General features: G+C 37.1%; 1 protein-coding gene across 1 annotated transcript; it reads right to left on the minus strand.

Annotated features, from left to right (window-relative positions):
• Positions 1 to 8,709: 8,709 nt before the first annotated feature.
• Positions 8,710 to 10,714, minus strand: LOC132168711 (uncharacterized). The gene is made up of 7 exons (XM_059579732.2): positions 10,450 to 10,714; positions 10,087 to 10,328; positions 9,740 to 9,991; positions 9,537 to 9,629; positions 9,357 to 9,461; positions 8,898 to 9,250; positions 8,710 to 8,797 (listed from the first exon to the last, which is right to left on the minus strand). Exons 1-7 carry the CDS (start codon positions 10,700 to 10,702, stop codon positions 8,749 to 8,751), a joined length of 1,347 nt encoding a protein of 448 aa, XP_059435715.2. The 5' UTR covers positions 10,703 to 10,714; the 3' UTR covers positions 8,710 to 8,748.
• Between the last annotated feature and the right edge of the window lie 5,774 nt (positions 10,715 to 16,488).

The raw sequence follows: 16,488 nt of genomic DNA on the forward strand, positions 1-16,488 counted from the left end.
GACCTAGAAGATATGGTTAAGCTTAACGAATCATAATAAAGGACCTATATGATGTTGTTAAGTTTAATCAAATCAAGGAAATGATTAAATCGGAATTTCTCTAATTGGAGTTAAAATTTGATTGGACCAAATTTGGATTCTGCACACGTCTCAATATTTTGACCATAACTTCGTGTCAAGTATCGGATTAAGATGAAAATAGTGGCATTGGAAAGCTAACTCAAAATAATACAAATTATTTTGAAATAGGATTTTCCTAATTCAGACATTTTCTATGCCAAAAGTTTCCCGAAATAAAAAAGTGCAAATCAGACATTGGTTCCTAATTTGATTAGGAGATTGAAGTACAATTTTTCTGGGATTCTTAGGGCTTCTAGGGTTTTTTTTACACCCTATAAATAGGTCTCTAAGCCTTTAAGAGATGGGTGCTTAGTTTTAGATACAAAAGATCTACTTGAAGGCTTGGAGAGTTGAAGAGAAGAGGAACATGGTAGGAGGCCATCCCAGCACCAGGATGCACAACTAAATCTGTAATGGGGCATTGATGTAGCTCTTTCCAAGTAACAATGGTTTAATTGTATTTTAATTTGGGATTTTCTATATGTATGATGGTTGTATAACTGTGAGAATTGATCTTAATGTTTATATTCAATCATTATAAAATTCTTTTCTTGTCTGAGAAAGTCTTTTATATTGATTAAACTCAATCCTTCATATTTTCTATGATTATTTGAATGATTGTTATACAATGGTTTTAACTGATACATGATTGAAAGGGTTAGATAGGCCATGCCTAGGGAAGATGGATTGTACTACACCCTAGTTTAGTGTAATTTAGGTAGACAGTTCGTGCCACCCAAAGATGGGTTATACTATTCCATTTATCATGTGTATCCTATTAAAGAATTAGATAGGCCATACCTAGGGCAGATGGGTCATACTGCATCTTAGTGGTTAGGTGAACGGTCCGTGCCAACCGAAGATGGGTTATACTTATTCCTTAATGATAGTATTTTCTTGACTACTCGAGTGAGATGAGCCCTATATCATGCATATTATGAATTTCTCTTACTAATTTATGATTGACCATTCTTATGAGGTTAATGGTGAAATCAACCCCCTATTCTATCTCTCATTGCTTTTTATCTTTACTTTTATGTATTTAGTTATAGTCAAAACAAATCAACTTCTTTTAATTAAGTTATATTTAATCTTAAAAACTTGATAACAATTCCTTGTAGTCCTTGAGGTTCGACACCCTCAATAGCCCTATCCTATAGGGATTCGTACTATTGTGAGTGGTATTTTTATTATTGATATTTTTGCCCACAAAAAGACCACATCGATTTTTTCATTTAAAGCCCCTGAAACAAAAAATCAAAAGAAAATCAAACAAATAACAACGCTAAGGAATTAATATATGCGAGTGAAGGGGCTTGGATGTGCAACATTCGGCACTTATCAGTTATAACCTAGAAAGATGCAAGGTTTTGACCTATACTCTAACTTGTGCAAGTCATAGGGTCTGAGAAGGGGGTAGCATAAGCAGCCAAAGACTCTAGGCTTTTGGTAATCTGGATCATGATGGTAAAGCTTAGTGTAATGTGACTGATTTTGCAAGATAGGTGTGGGTAACCCATTGATTACATAGACTACTGTAAGGAAGGCATCAACCCAATACCTATTGGAGAGATAAGAGTGAGCTAGGAGAGTAAGGCATGTTTCAAGGATATGTTTGAGTTTGCGTTCAACTAGGACATTTTGTTGGGAGGTGTATGGACAAGATTTTCTACACACAATTCCATTTCGGGATAGGAAAGATTGAAACTGAGTTGAGGTATATTCTCCTCCACCATTAGATTGGAGTTGTTTGATTTTAGTGGAGAATTGGTTTTCAACAAGAAGCTTACATTTGACAAAGTTTTCAAATACCTCTGATTTATGATGTAGAGGATATATCCAAGTAAATATAGACCAATCATCAATAAAAATAACATGGTACTTATAGCCATTGATGGATTGAATAGGAGATGTCCAAATGTCACTATGAATTAGTTCAAGAGGTTGAAATGAGACACGATTAGAAGCATGAGATGGCTGTCTTTTGCTTTTGCCTAATTGGCATGAAACACAAGAAGCTGTTTTATTAAAATCATAACTAGAAACAAGGAGAGATTTGTCTTTAACAATTCAATTGACAATCTCTAAAGAAGGATGCTCTAGCCTAAAATGCCACACTAAAGAGGTGGTCCTTATTCCTAAGAAAGGTGTAAAAGTATTGGTCTCTTTGTGAAGATTCCCTCATAGCCTGAGTGGATACAAGCCATTTTCACTCCTCCCCTTCAAAAGTGTCGCATGGATCAGCAAGTCCTTAATAAAATAATGAGATGATGTTGGGATAAAGTAACAAAAATTATCACAGCAAAATTTTTGTATAGAAAGTAAATTGGCTGAGGCTTGTGGATAGTGTAAAATATTGGTCATTTTAAAGGAAGAGTAAGGGGTGTGAAGGAAAGTTGAACCAGTGTTTTCAATTTGAAGTCCAATGCCATTGCCTACTACCACCTCCTTTTTCTGTTGGAAGGGTTGCTAGATTTACAGATTCTTCAATTGGTTGGTGATGTGAGCATTTGCACCATTGTCAGCCAGCCATTGCTGCTCCCCATAGGCAGAGTTTGTATGTGATACCATGGCTACCAATTGTGTAGGTGGATTCCTTCCCTGGAAAGCATAATCCATACGATGAAAGCAATCAATAGCCAAATGGTTAGTCCTACCACATATTTGACAGGGTGCTCTGGATCCATAAGAGAAAGAGTTTCCATGTTGCAGGGGGCCTTGATTAGTTTGCCTGGGGAAAGTGTTGTTTCAGTGGTTGTTGTGCATGGTGGGAGTTCTAGGATGCTGCTGGTGGTCATGGAATTGAGAGTTGCCTTGTGGAGAACCTCTATCATAGTTTCTATTATACTATGGAGGACCTCGATTGTATTGGTGAAAGCAGGGTTTAGGAGTAGAGAATCCATTGCCTAGTCTGGGTAAGAAGCCTCTTTGTGGAAACCTGGAATGCATTGGGGCTTCACCTCTAGACAATTGAGGTTGAATAGGCCTATGAGCAGTTAGAGCAAAAGTGGAATGATCATTTGCTTGCTACTACTATTGGTTAAGCAGCATCTCATGGCTTAGAAGTTCATCCTGGAAATCTTCAAAACTTATCTCATTGGTTCAGTCCATATAGGATTGTAGTGATAATCTCTTCATCAGGTATGGGATTCCCTGCTACACTTAATTGATCTGCCAGGAGCTTGGCAGATTTCATGTAGTCTGAACATGATCTAGATTCTTGTGAGAGGCTTTGCAGTTGCTTCTTCAAGTTGGATATGCGGGATTTTGACCTTGAGGCAAATTTGATAGCCAAGGCACTCCATGCCTGTTGTGAGGTGTTTAATCCATAAACTGTTGCTAGAACCTTTTCTAAGAGAGAGCTAGTAATCACACTCAATAGGTATTGATCCTTCTTGTTCCAAGTACGGTATTCGGGATTGACGATGATTTTTTCTTCTGCGTCTGTGGTTGTCTTTGGAGGGCATGGTTTTGACCCATCTACAAAGCCCATCAGGTCATGTATACGCAATGTACTATTGATCTGTGCCAACCAACTGGTATAGTTGCTAGAATCAAGTTTCAAGAGAGTATTTTGTGTAGTATTAGGTGGAACAAAGGAGAGGGCAGTGGTGTTTACAGCTGCCATTAAATTGAGACAAAGAGGAAAATATGTTTTTGAGAGAGTATGGTGTTGGCCTAGAATGGCTCTGATACCATGAAAAACTTTGTAAAGGTATACTCAAAGTTGATAATTTTACGCGTACAATAGTGTAGTATATATATATTACAACTTAACCTAGTGCAAAACACTACAAGATAGAATCAAATATTATGAAATATTCTATACACTAAGCAAATCTCCTAGCATGCTTTCTTGCTGTCCAAGTCAACCAATACTTGTGCATCTTTCCCTCTAGAACATACTTGATTACAAGTTGTATGATTGAGAGAATCTTCTCTGTATGCTGTCATAGGTGGTTGTCTAATGCTCCAAAACTTTCCATATTGGTTTTGCTGATTTCCTGCAGTTACTGGGGTTGTTTGCATACAAGTTTTAGCTCGAGGGCACTGAATGTGCGCTTGAGCCCTTTTGGGCTTGCTTGCTTGCACTCGAGCCCTTGACAGTTTGGTATACTTTAACATTTAACATTTCAAGGATGTGCTTTTAGAGGTTATAACGAAGGCCCTGATTCAAAAAATCGTGGCAAGTTTCTTGAGTTGATAAAACTTATGTCAATTTACAACTAGGATGTTGCTAAGGTTGTTTTAGAAAATGCTCACCAAAATGCAAAATATACTAACATCATGTCCAAAAAGATATTTTACATGTCTTGGCAAAAAGGGTACGAGATGCAATTCGTGAAGAAATTGGTAATTCCAAATTTTGTATTACTGTTGATGAGACACGAGAAGAGTCTAAGAGAGAATAAATGGCTATTATTTTGATTTGTTAACAATGATGGTTTCATATAAGAATACTTATTTGATATTGTTCATGTTAAAGATACATCGACATCGACTTTAAAGGATAACATATCTTATGTTTTTTTTCAAAATTGTCTTGACATTCAAAGTATTCGAGAACAAGTGTATGATAGTGCTAGCAATATGCATAGTGAATGGAAAGGATTGTAGGCAGGGGCAGAAGAAAGGGGGCTTGAGAGGGGTCAAATGCCCCCCTAACCCCCAAATGCCCTAGTTGCCCACCCCAGCAATTCATGAGGGGCATCAACATTACTGGCAAAAATTTCTAGAGGATTGAGATTTCGTTCTTGTATTTTAATTTTTCATTTCACACTCTCACTGTTCATGTTTTCAGAGTTTCATAAATTTAGGGTTAAAGAACAAGGAAGACGATGACATGGACAACTTCTTGTATTTTACCAAAACGTTGCGTATAAATAGACTTAAATAAAAACGCTGTGTTTAACTGACCAAACAGATTAAGGTAGGCTTGGTTGCTCATGAAGTACAAAAACGCATTGTTTGGTCTAGGGTTTTAAACTTTTGCATGCTGCGCAAGAATTTGTCAGTTTGCGTGTTGAGAATTAGTGATTATCACCGACAATAAAATGTTAAAAAAAAAAAAAAAAAAAACTTCATTGTGTTGCTATTTTGAAACTTTGAAAAACTGCGTTGACAAACTTTAGAACAAGCTTAAGAATATGAAAGTGTGCCACGGCAATTTCAATCCTTTCAAATTTGGGATTGACAAATTTGTTTGAGCCAAATTTTTCTAGTCGTTCAACACGTTAAATTAAGTTAGTTATTTTTTTTTTTAAGGGTATACAACATAGAATAGAGTAAAAAGTTAGCTTTTTTTTTTTGACAATTTTCTTTTTTGATACGCCTTAGATAAATAATCAATTTTTTTTAAAAAAAAAATTATTATTATATAATAAAAATATTTACGTAAGTTTTTATATTTGAATTACTTAAGTAAATTAATTGTTTATATATATATATATATATATATATATATATATATATAGTTTTTCTTACATATTTTAATCGTATGAAATATATATTATCCATACATATTGTATTTAATTGAGATTATGTAGAACAACAACGAATAAATAATAATACAATGATTTCAAATATGAAGACTTATCGATGACAATTGACTAAATTAACGGTAAGCGTGACAAAATAAATTATAAATTACCTTTATATGTTTTAAATAATAATTATATTTTTTAAGAACAAATAATGGCTTTCATTCTCACATATCAATCAAAGAAAGAGCAGATTTCTCTTTCAAAATTACATCACGGATACACTCCGGAGTTTCCTCCAGCCATAGCTTATGCATGAAAATTTGTTTGGCCACATTTGCAGGAGTATGGGCTGCTACATCAGCATCTCTACGAACAAACACTACAAGAAATTAGCTCTTTAGGGGCGACTTTAAGTCGCCCCTAAAGACCCTAAAGTGGACGCTGTTGGCAACAGCGTCCACTTTTCGACCCTAAAAGTGTCGACCCTAATAGTCCGACCCTAATGATCAAACGTCTGATCATCAGGGTCCACTTAAAAGTCGACCCTAATGATCACTTTTAGCGTCCACTTTATCGCCCCTAAAAGTCGCAATGTTTGGACCCTAAAGATGATGTAAACGGGAGCGAAAGTCGACCCTAATAGTCAAGCAATAGCGTCCACTTTTAGTTAACCATTAGCGTCGACTTTATGGACCCTAATATCCCTTTTAAAAAAATAATAATAATAACTATTAGCGTCCAAATAAGAGTGGACGCTGATAGTTAAACCATTAGCGTCCACAAAAGTGGACGCTAATGGTCCTAAAAAATTAAAAAAAAAACTAACTATCAGCGTCCACTTAGAGTCGACCCTAATGATGACTTTTAGCGTCCACTTTATCGACGCTAAAAGATACATGTGTTTGACTCTAAAGATGATGTACACAAAAGAATTAGTCGACGCTAATAGTTGACCATTAGCGTCCACAGTTGTGGACGCTAATGGTCCAAAAATATTAAAAAAAAATTGACTATCAGCGTCCACTTTGAAGTAGACGCTGATTAGTTGACCATTAGGGTCGACAATTGTCGACCCTAATGGTCCCTAAAAAAAAAAAAAAAAAAAAAACTGCGATCGATCGCACACTTGTGTGCGATCGATCGCATCATCAGTAGGTTTTCAAAATTTGGAGATCGATCGCACTTGGAGTGAGATCGATCGCAATTTTCCGAAAACCTACTGATGCTGCGATCGATCGCACTCAAGTGCGATCGATCGCAGCATCAGTAGGTTTTCGAAATTTTGGGATCGATCGCACTCCCAAGTGCGATCGATCGCAGCATCAGTACGTTTTCTAATGATTTCCAGTTCAAGTGATTCTCAATTCACACAAAGAACATCAAAAAAGCAACTGACTAGTCTTAGCAAAAAGAGTCACTAATAGAGTAAGATCTTGATGGCTTAAAATATATCATATTTGTAACTCTGACAAATGACAACTAAAACGCCAAAGTGCAGTCCATTCTTATCCATGCAACACATATCAATGATGTTAAAAATTAGACTTTTAGTCAGCTCATTATTTATCAACCCACTTAACTTGTCTCAAGAGTCATGGAGAGATGAAGACCACATGAAATTAGTCAAAATACAACCACCAACCTCTTGTTGAATGTGGACACCGAAATCTCCAAATACAATGTTCCCAAACGCATCTTTAGCATTAGTTTTCTGAATAAAATTCTGCATCAAAAAACAATAACATACTGAATTTTACTCTTCATCTTGGGGAAAAATATAATGAAGAAGTTATAAGATCTATGCAATGCAATGAAATGAACACAGGCAGTTTTTCACAGTATTTCATGAAGCCAAAAAAGAACTGCACAATTAAAATCTCCTGATCAATTAATAGTATTCAACCCAAAAGCGAAAATATGAATTCCTTACGTAACTCACCTGCCGTGCTCCCTCTGCGACACAAATAACAGCCGAACCCTTTGTCTCAATCAGGTATTTCAGATGACTCAAAACACCATGAGGCCCGTGCAAATTAAAAGATACCTTAGATGTGCATATCAGTAGAATCAGTAACAGCTCACAAAGATAACTATCCAATTAATTGCTAGTAATAAGTACCTCATGAATCAAACATATGTCAATTTGTCCACTAGCTAGGGATGCATGCATAGCTATATATCTACTGCTACGGCCCATCAATTTGACAATGCCAACACCATGATAAGCATTGTGCGCCTAACAAGATTGAGGCCAAAAAAAAAAGTTCACTATGAAGAAACCAACACTAAAAGAATTCAGCAGGAAAACTTATCCGGAGAAACATAACTCCATGCATGGGCAAATAAAATGCACGTAGAGTACCTCTATAAGAAACATTGCATTTATGTTTAAGTACACAACAACATTCTTTGATGAATCAATTAATATATGAAATAATCAAACTAATCTAAATGCCCACAAGAAACATAACTCAAAATGACTAATCTCATCAAAATCATAAAAAATATGTGAGAACTGCCCCATTAACCAAACCTGTCAAGGGAAAAAACTATTAAATATTTTTTTTACAATTCATGGGCAGCAAAATTCCAAAACCCAAAATAAAGTACTTATCTGCATTCTCTTCCTTGCCAATTCATCCTCATAAGCAATTTGAGTAATCTACCACAATGAACCAATATATAATATCAAAGACAATGAAAATGAAACCCAAAATGATAGAGAAAGAGATACTAAAAATGTGTTTCTTCATGAAATATATTAAAGCGAGAACCTGCTTGGGCGGTTTAACTTTCTTGTACTCTTGTCATCCTGCATACACTTAAAAATAAAATTTAGAAAGATATTATTACTCCCTTGCATTGTTTACTCAAAGTTCTTTAACCTTGATAACCATGTCAAGGGAGATTTACTAACTCAAAAGTTGTTGAACCAAAAATTTTGCGAATATCTTAATATAATATAAACCAAATAAAAAGTACCAACAGATATACATTACCAAACAGATCACGATCAACAAATAGTCAAATACACATTAGCAAATAGAAAGTACCAACAACTATCCAAATACATAGTATCAAAAAATATATCACAAATACATGCTATCAAAGAGTACATCCTAAATAAAGTTATTCCAAAGCTCCCTCAATTGTTGGCTTCACTTGATGCACCTCCAAGCAAGCTCCCTCCAGACCTAATAGAATAAAATTTCATATAATGATCAATAAGCTTTTTAACGATTACTTAGTATGTGTGTTTTTGTAAAATTAATGCATAGGTAAAGTTTCACTAACCCTCCAATACGTGACATTAAGAACTCAACAGTGGCTTTTAATTTGTTCGTTTCCTCAACGTTGGCTTGCAAATTCTCTCTGTACTGATGAAGTTCAATTCTAGTCTGTTGAAGCTCGCTTTGAGTATCTTCTTGTCTTTTCCTACACTCATCGTGGTTGTCGAACTGGGTGAACGCTTGAGATGAAGTTCTTAAAGGGGTAGGAATAAGACCGCATCCCATTCCTCTAACGTGCCCAGTTCGTCGGCCCCCTAGTACTTGTGTGACTATTTCTTGCATTCGGTCATCCACACTTGTTCCCTCCACATTGCCTTCCTCTAAGCCCTCACTGGTTGTTAATTCTTGCATTTGAAGCTGCACAAGTCATAGTTGGCCTTAGTTTAACATATACTTCATGCAAGTTTACTATTCATGTTCTTCACTAATCAACTTAATGATCGGAGCGTAAACAATTACTTACATATAGACTTTTGCATTTGTCGTTCACAAACTGTTTATCCTTTTTTCTTGTATGGGTAACCTCATACAGTTCAACAGGATTAGGCTTCACTTTTGTTTCTTGTTCCTACACATAATACATATAATCAAAGTTTACACTAAATAACGTTACTTTCATTAAATTATGGTACGAGATACTTACCTTTTTGTAAATGACATTGACAAATGAACAAGTCCCAGCTGTGTGATTTGTTTCCAATTTGCTTCTGTTTAGGGTATTTCGTTCAGACTTTTTCTATGAAATTTGGAAAGAAAAAAAAAACACAATTATTCATAAAATGTCCTCAAGTGCATGCAAATTATATCAATTTGAATATTCTAATCAGTATAATAATATATATTTACCTTCCATTTACCGTCATCAAATGAGTCACATATTAGGTTCCACTGTTGAGGACCATACCCTGCTGGCACGTTTTCCCTCCCAATAGCCTTAGCCCTGGCAATCCCCTCATCATCGTCTTTATCAATGCCGTCAAAATATTTCTTGTAATGATCCCTATACAAGTTCGAACGAAGCCTAGCATATGCACGACCCAATTTATTTTCAACAGCTTTGATGTGCTCGTATCGTTCCATATTCAGTGCGAAGTTTGACTGATACATAATAGATAAGAAAACAATGGTAAAAAATGTGTCACATTAATTTTCCATACGAAACATATTATTAAACATTACATTGATATTCATACCTGAACATGAAACAACAACTTGCTCTTTTCTTCAGCTGGGACCTTTTTCCATTCACCGTGATGGAGTTCGCACATGTTACGAATAATCTCCCCAATCTTGCTTGCAAACCATGATGCATTCTCGCCTACAGGTGCCCGGTGTCTATTTGGGATGTTTAGCACTACGGGACCATGCTTAAGTACATGGTCACTCAACTTCTTACACTTGGCCTTACCCCTTACACTTCTGACAGACGTGGTAGCTGTTATGCAAAACATGGTAACGTAGTAAGTTATATTTGGAAAAGTATATTGTCAAATGTCTATAACAAACCAAAATAATACAAAAATAACAGTTCATAAATATAAAATTCATGAACTTACAAGATGCAGTAGGGGCGGCTCCCTGTGAATCCAATCCTGCCACTGAGTGAATAGGATTATTAGACTCATGCGAAGGATGCCCATCCACTGACTCGAGGAGGAGGGGGGGCGAGGGCGACACATGCATATCTGTATCACCAAACCCAGAATTGAGAGTCGGACTCTCATGCTCGTCAATAAGGCCCCGGCCTTGACCTTGGCCTCGGCCTCGGCCTCGTGCTGCTGGAACACGTTTGCGTCCTGTTGTTGTCATTGTTATGATCAATCTGCTAACAAGTCAAAAACCACAAAATTATATTAGTCAATTTATAACCATATAGCATGTTCAATATTTTTGACAAACATACAATAATCATGCTAGTAAAAAATAAAAATAAAAACACCACAATATATATATATATATATATATATAGAGAGAGAGAGAGAGAGAGAGAGCATCAATTTCATTAAATATGCTAATACACTTTGTACTTACACCAAATTTGAGCTTATGTGTTCAACACATTTCATCATCAGATTCATATTCAGAATCTGTAGCACTGTTACTTGAAGATGATTGTTCGTGTTCAGAGTCCTCTTCGTGTTCAGAGTCTATATCGTTGTCGCTACATAACTCCTCTTCCTCATCAAAGTTTGTATAATGGTCCTCGTCTGGCAAGTTATCGTTGGCAAACATGCTTGCATCAAGTTGAATATATAATTCGTCAATTGCTATTGTCGCATCATCTCTACGTAATTGAGTGGAGGCTTCAACATTCGCTTCATCAACAAAGACCATATTACCCCCAACACATTCACCTTCCTGGTATACGTCATCACTGAGTCTTTGGTCATCTTCTGTATTATCTCCCTTTTGTACTGTTGGAATATCATAGATGTCTCTATTGATCCACTTCTGCACCACTTTCCAATTACCACCCAATTTGGGATCATCCAAGTAAAACACTTGCGAAGCTTGACATGCTAAGATGAACGGGTCGGATTCACACCATTTACGAGAAGTATTCACAATCGTGAAGCCTTGGTCCATTCGTACTCCTGTTGCACTCCCAGTGTCCCACCAATCACACTCAAACAAGTACACGAGATTTTGGCCAGGGTAACGTAACTCTAGAATATTTTTTAACTCACCATAATACTCCGTTATTGAGGTTTCGTCCTCACCTGAAACAGAAACACCACTGTTCTGAGTAGTACGAGTTTCTGCACATTCTTTTGTGTGATACCTAACCCCATTCACGATGCAACCTCTATACGAATGAACATGACGATCAGGCCCACATGCAAGATCATATAAGTGTTTTGAGTCATTGGCTGCAGTACGCCCACTATTGTATAAACGTTTATGGAACCAACGTTCAAAGTTAGCTTCATGCTTTTTATCAATGTCACGGCCGCCTTCTCTTTTGATCATATTATAATGTTCACTGCATGAAAAATAAACGTATTGGTAAATGATCATCAACCCTACAATTATAACATGTCGTAACAAGTAAAACACAAAGGCCATTACTAAACTTACTCCAAATATGAGGCCGTTTCGTTACAATTGGTAAGCACATACCATCGTGCCCTAGCAAAATCATTAGCATCCAGTGTTACTAATTTAGCTGCTCCTAACGGCCGAACTCGTTGGGAGAACACATCCAAGCGCTGGCTCAATTCTACAACATCAACGTCAACATTTCTCCGTTCACGGTTCCATCTTGTCTCAATCCCCCGAAGGTACCTGGAACAGAAGGTCAAGCTCTCCTCAGCTAAGTAACACTCGACAATAGACCCCTCTGGACGCGCTTTGTTACGCGTCCACTTCTTATATCTTCCAAGTTCTCTTTCGAACGGATACATCCAACGGTTTTGTACGGGACCAGCAAGCTCGGCCTCCCGAGGTAAATGAAGTGCTAGATGGATCATAACATCAAAAAAAGCTGGCGGAAATATTTTTTCCATTTTGCATAAAATTGTTACAATGTCGACTTTCATTTGTTTTAGGATATCAACTTTCAACGTCCGTGCACATAACTGCGTAAAAAATGTACTGAACTCGGTCAATGTTGTTCGTATTTCCGACGTAGAGAAATTTCGAATTGCAACAGGAAGCAAGCGCTGTAAGAAGACATGACAATCGTGGCTTTTCATACCCGAAATTTTACCAGGAAGCTTGTTCACACATCGACCAATGTTAGATGCATACCCGTCAGGAAATTTAACACCTTTCAACCACTCACATAAACTCTTCTTCTCATCTCTTGTCAAGGTGTACTTCGCAAGTGGCATCCTATAAGTTTCACCATTTGGCTGCACATGCAATTCTTTACGTATACCCATCAACTGTAAATCTCTTCGTGCCTTGACTGTGTCCTTGGTCTTCCCATCGATATTCATCAACGTACCTAAGATACTTTCACATATGTTCTTCTCAATATGCATTACATCTAAATTATGACGTAGTTTCAAGCTTGACCAGTAAGGCAACTCAAAGAAAATACTTCTCTTCTTCCAATTCAACACAACATCTGTGTTCTTTCTCTTTCTCCCGCTTGTTTTTCGAAATTGCAAACCCTCAGCATCTCTTAGCTGTTTCAACAATTCACTTTCAGACAATTCTTCAGGTTGCAATCTATGCTCCTCTGTACCATCGAACAAATCTCCTCTTTTGCGCCATGGATGCTCTTGAGGAAGCCACCGACGATGACACATGAAGCACACCTTATGCCCATACTTCAAATACCTGAACGATGTATCCTTATTACATACTGGACATGCAAGCTTTCCAATTGTAGACCACCCAGATAATTTTCCATATGCAGGAAAATCATTTATAGTCCATAGTAATGTCGCATGCAATTGAAATGTCTCTTTCTTTGATGCATCGTACACGCGTATGCCTTCATTCCATAAATCTTTCAAGTCATCAACCAATGGCCGCAAATATACATCAATATTCTTTCCAGGATCTGAAGGCCCTGGGATAATAAGGGGCAACATCAAATTTGGACTCTTCATACACATCCACGGAGGAAGATTGTACACCGTTAACATTACTGCCCATATGCTATATGTTGTACTCATATTACCATATGGGTTGAAACCATCACTTGCTAAGCCAAGCCGCACGTTGCGGGAATCACTTGCAAACCACTCATGTCTTTTATCAAACTCTTTCCATACAATAGAATCGGCGGGGTGTCTGAGAGTATTGCCATCATCTTCTCGACCTTCTTTGTGCCACCGCATTTCCTTGGCCATTTCTTTTGTCATAAACAACCGTTGTAACCTCGATTTTATTGGGAAATACCGTAAGACCTTTTGAGGAATATTACTTTTTCTGCCTTTGCCATCAATCCATCTTGAATTGTTGCACTTTGGGCATACCACTTTGTCTGCATGTTCTTTCCAAAAAAGCACACAACCATTCTTGCATGCGTGTATCTTATCGTAACCGAATCCCAAGTGTCGCCTAAACTGTATTGCTTCTCTATACGAGCGTGGCAATGTCTCTCCATCTGGGAGGGCCGTCTTTATCAAGTCAATCATCATATCAAACGCCTTGTTACTCATGTTGCAGAACGCCTTTATATGAAGCATCTTCAGTATAAAAGCAATTCGTGTAAATTTCTTGCAGCCTGGATAAAGTTCTCGTAAACCATCTTCCCAAAATTGGTAGAAGGAGCTTGTTTGTTCGTGATTATCAGTTGTGGGGCCCTGTGAAGTAGAGGATTCTCCGATGTTAGCATCAACAAATGTCCCCATACATACATCGTCTAACAATTCTTCAACTGCATCAACCTCCTCCATCATTTCACTTGTATGTGTGTGCATGTTTGTAGAAGTGTTTTCCCTAAAATGATCTTCCCCGTGAAATATCCATCTAGTGTATGTCGGAGTAAATCCATTCATATACAAGTGACCCTTCACCTCGCTAATATGAGAATAATATCGATTTGCACAATCACGGCATGGACACTTTGTCATATCACGTGAATCAACTGATTTAACTGCCATTCCCATGAATTCTTCCACACCTTTTTGAAATCGCTCTGAACATCGCGTACTTTCCCGCATCCAACTCCTATCCATATTGATGTCCCTATTAAAGGTTATTCGTTACGTACATGTACGCACACAAGGGAATTAGAAGATCAGATTCTTAAGAATTGAATTAATAGAATTAAATGGGAGGTCTGTTCTCAAATATTAAGAGAGGGAAAGTTTAAAAGGAGCATGAGTAATGAGAGAATTCTAGAAGTGGGTTACTAGTTTAGAACAAATATATACGAAATGATGCTAGCTCAATGCGATGTTACCTAACAAAATATTCTAGAAGTGGGTTACTAGTTTAGAACAAATTTCTATTTGTAATTTATTTACTAGTTTAGCTCAATGACAGTTTTACATTTTTTAGAGAAATGTTAGCGGTCAATAAGTTTTTGATATTTGGCTTATATTCTCTTACACACTCAAGAGATCAACCATTAGACTTATGTAGTCCACCATTGATTTATGTGGAGTCAACATAAGTCCACAAATATAATATTTGATTTGTAAGATTAAATTGACTAAATATGGGAAGAATGGCAATGCTAGGGCAACGAGGATGGGTTAGGTGTGAAAGAAACCCATCCATGTGGAGCTAGGGACAAGATGAAAAATTGATTTGGAAGTATTTGATTATTGTCGGGAAATGATTATGCGGAGATAGTACACATAACACAACGTGATTTGACCAATTGATTTTTTTGACACGTGACAAATGGCCCACTAACGAAAATACATAGAAAGATTGATTTTAAAGTGTCAAAAAATACAAGGACTAATTTTACCATTTTTAAAAACTCAAAAACACATGGGCCACTTTCGTATTTAACCCTAATTTTAAAGCCTAATATTAGCAATTACATGAGCAAAGTTCCAATAAACTTTACTTTACTTTAATCCATTAATCCATTAAACTTTACTTTAATCCATTAAACTTAACTAATCGGAATCAGAGCAAACTGCGATCGATCGCATGATCGATCGCAGTACCAGACACCCAATGTGAGGAACCTACTGATGCTGCGATCGATCCTGCGATCGATCGCAGTACCAGACACCCAATGTGAGGAACCTACTGATGCTGCGATCGATCGCAGGATCGATCGCAGTACCAGACACCCAATGTGAGGAACCTACTGATGCTGCGATCGATCGCAGGATCGATCGCAGTACCAGACACCCAATGTGAGGAACCTACTGATGCTGCGATCGATCGCAGGATCGATCGCAGGATCGGACACCCAATGTGAGGAACCTACTGATGCTGCGATCGATCGCAGGATCGATCGCAGGATCAGAAGCTGAAACTGAGAAACAAAGTACCCTGCGATCGATCGCAGGCCTGATGCGATCGATCGCAGATAGGCGTTTGCAGAACATCTTCCTGCTTCTGTGGACACAAATAGAGGACCTTATACACCAGACATAGAGGACCTTATTTTTGAATTTTAATCGTATTGATTAGGGAAGAAAACAAGAAGAAGAAGAAGTTGTAATGCATATTAGGGCCATGATTTCTAAATGAAAGGTCATCTAACATATATGCAATAACCTTTATTTATACAAAAGATTAATTTCATAAAATTAATCAAAATCCAGTTCAATTATTTGATGTGTTTGAGAAGAGAAAAATAAATATATAATCAAAGGTCATCTAACAGATGTGTTTGAGAAGAGAAAAATTGCAAAGATTAATTTGATCCAATTCCATTTCCTCCGGTTTAGTTAACACTTTAGAAAAAAAAAAAAAAAACATACTCATACGAAAAAGAAATCATGGGACTTAATCCAACATCAGCTAAGGACATAGAGTATGGTGTGCTCTTAAGAATTGTTGAGTCCTCTTCAAGCAAACAATTGCCTAAAATAGAATGCTTTCGTAGATCCCGCTTTTGAGCCTCTCTCTCCTATGCAATTCCGATAGTATCGTTTCTCCAAGAGCTACCACAAAGCTCTTGGACTCCTCATCTAAACCAGAATCATTGGCCATAATTCTATCCA

This window comes from Corylus avellana, chromosome 3 (genome assembly GCF_965113065.1).
Source record: "Corylus avellana chromosome 3, dhCorAvel1.hap1.2, whole genome shotgun sequence".
Taxonomy (NCBI): domain Eukaryota; kingdom Viridiplantae; phylum Streptophyta; class Magnoliopsida; order Fagales; family Betulaceae; genus Corylus; species Corylus avellana.

Coding starts and splice junctions, on each gene's coding strand:
- LOC132168711 (XM_059579732.2), bottom strand. CDS start 10,702: ATGACAACAACAGGACGCAAACGTGTTCCAGCAGCACGAGGCCGAGGC. Junction 10,329..10,449: donor AGCCGCCCCTACTGCATCTT/GTAAGTTCATGA, acceptor TTTGCATAACAG/CTACCACGTCTGTCAGAAGT. Junction 9,251..9,356: donor ACAAATGCAAAAGTCTATAT/GTAAGTAATTGT, acceptor TGACTTGTGCAG/CTTCAAATGCAAGAATTAAC.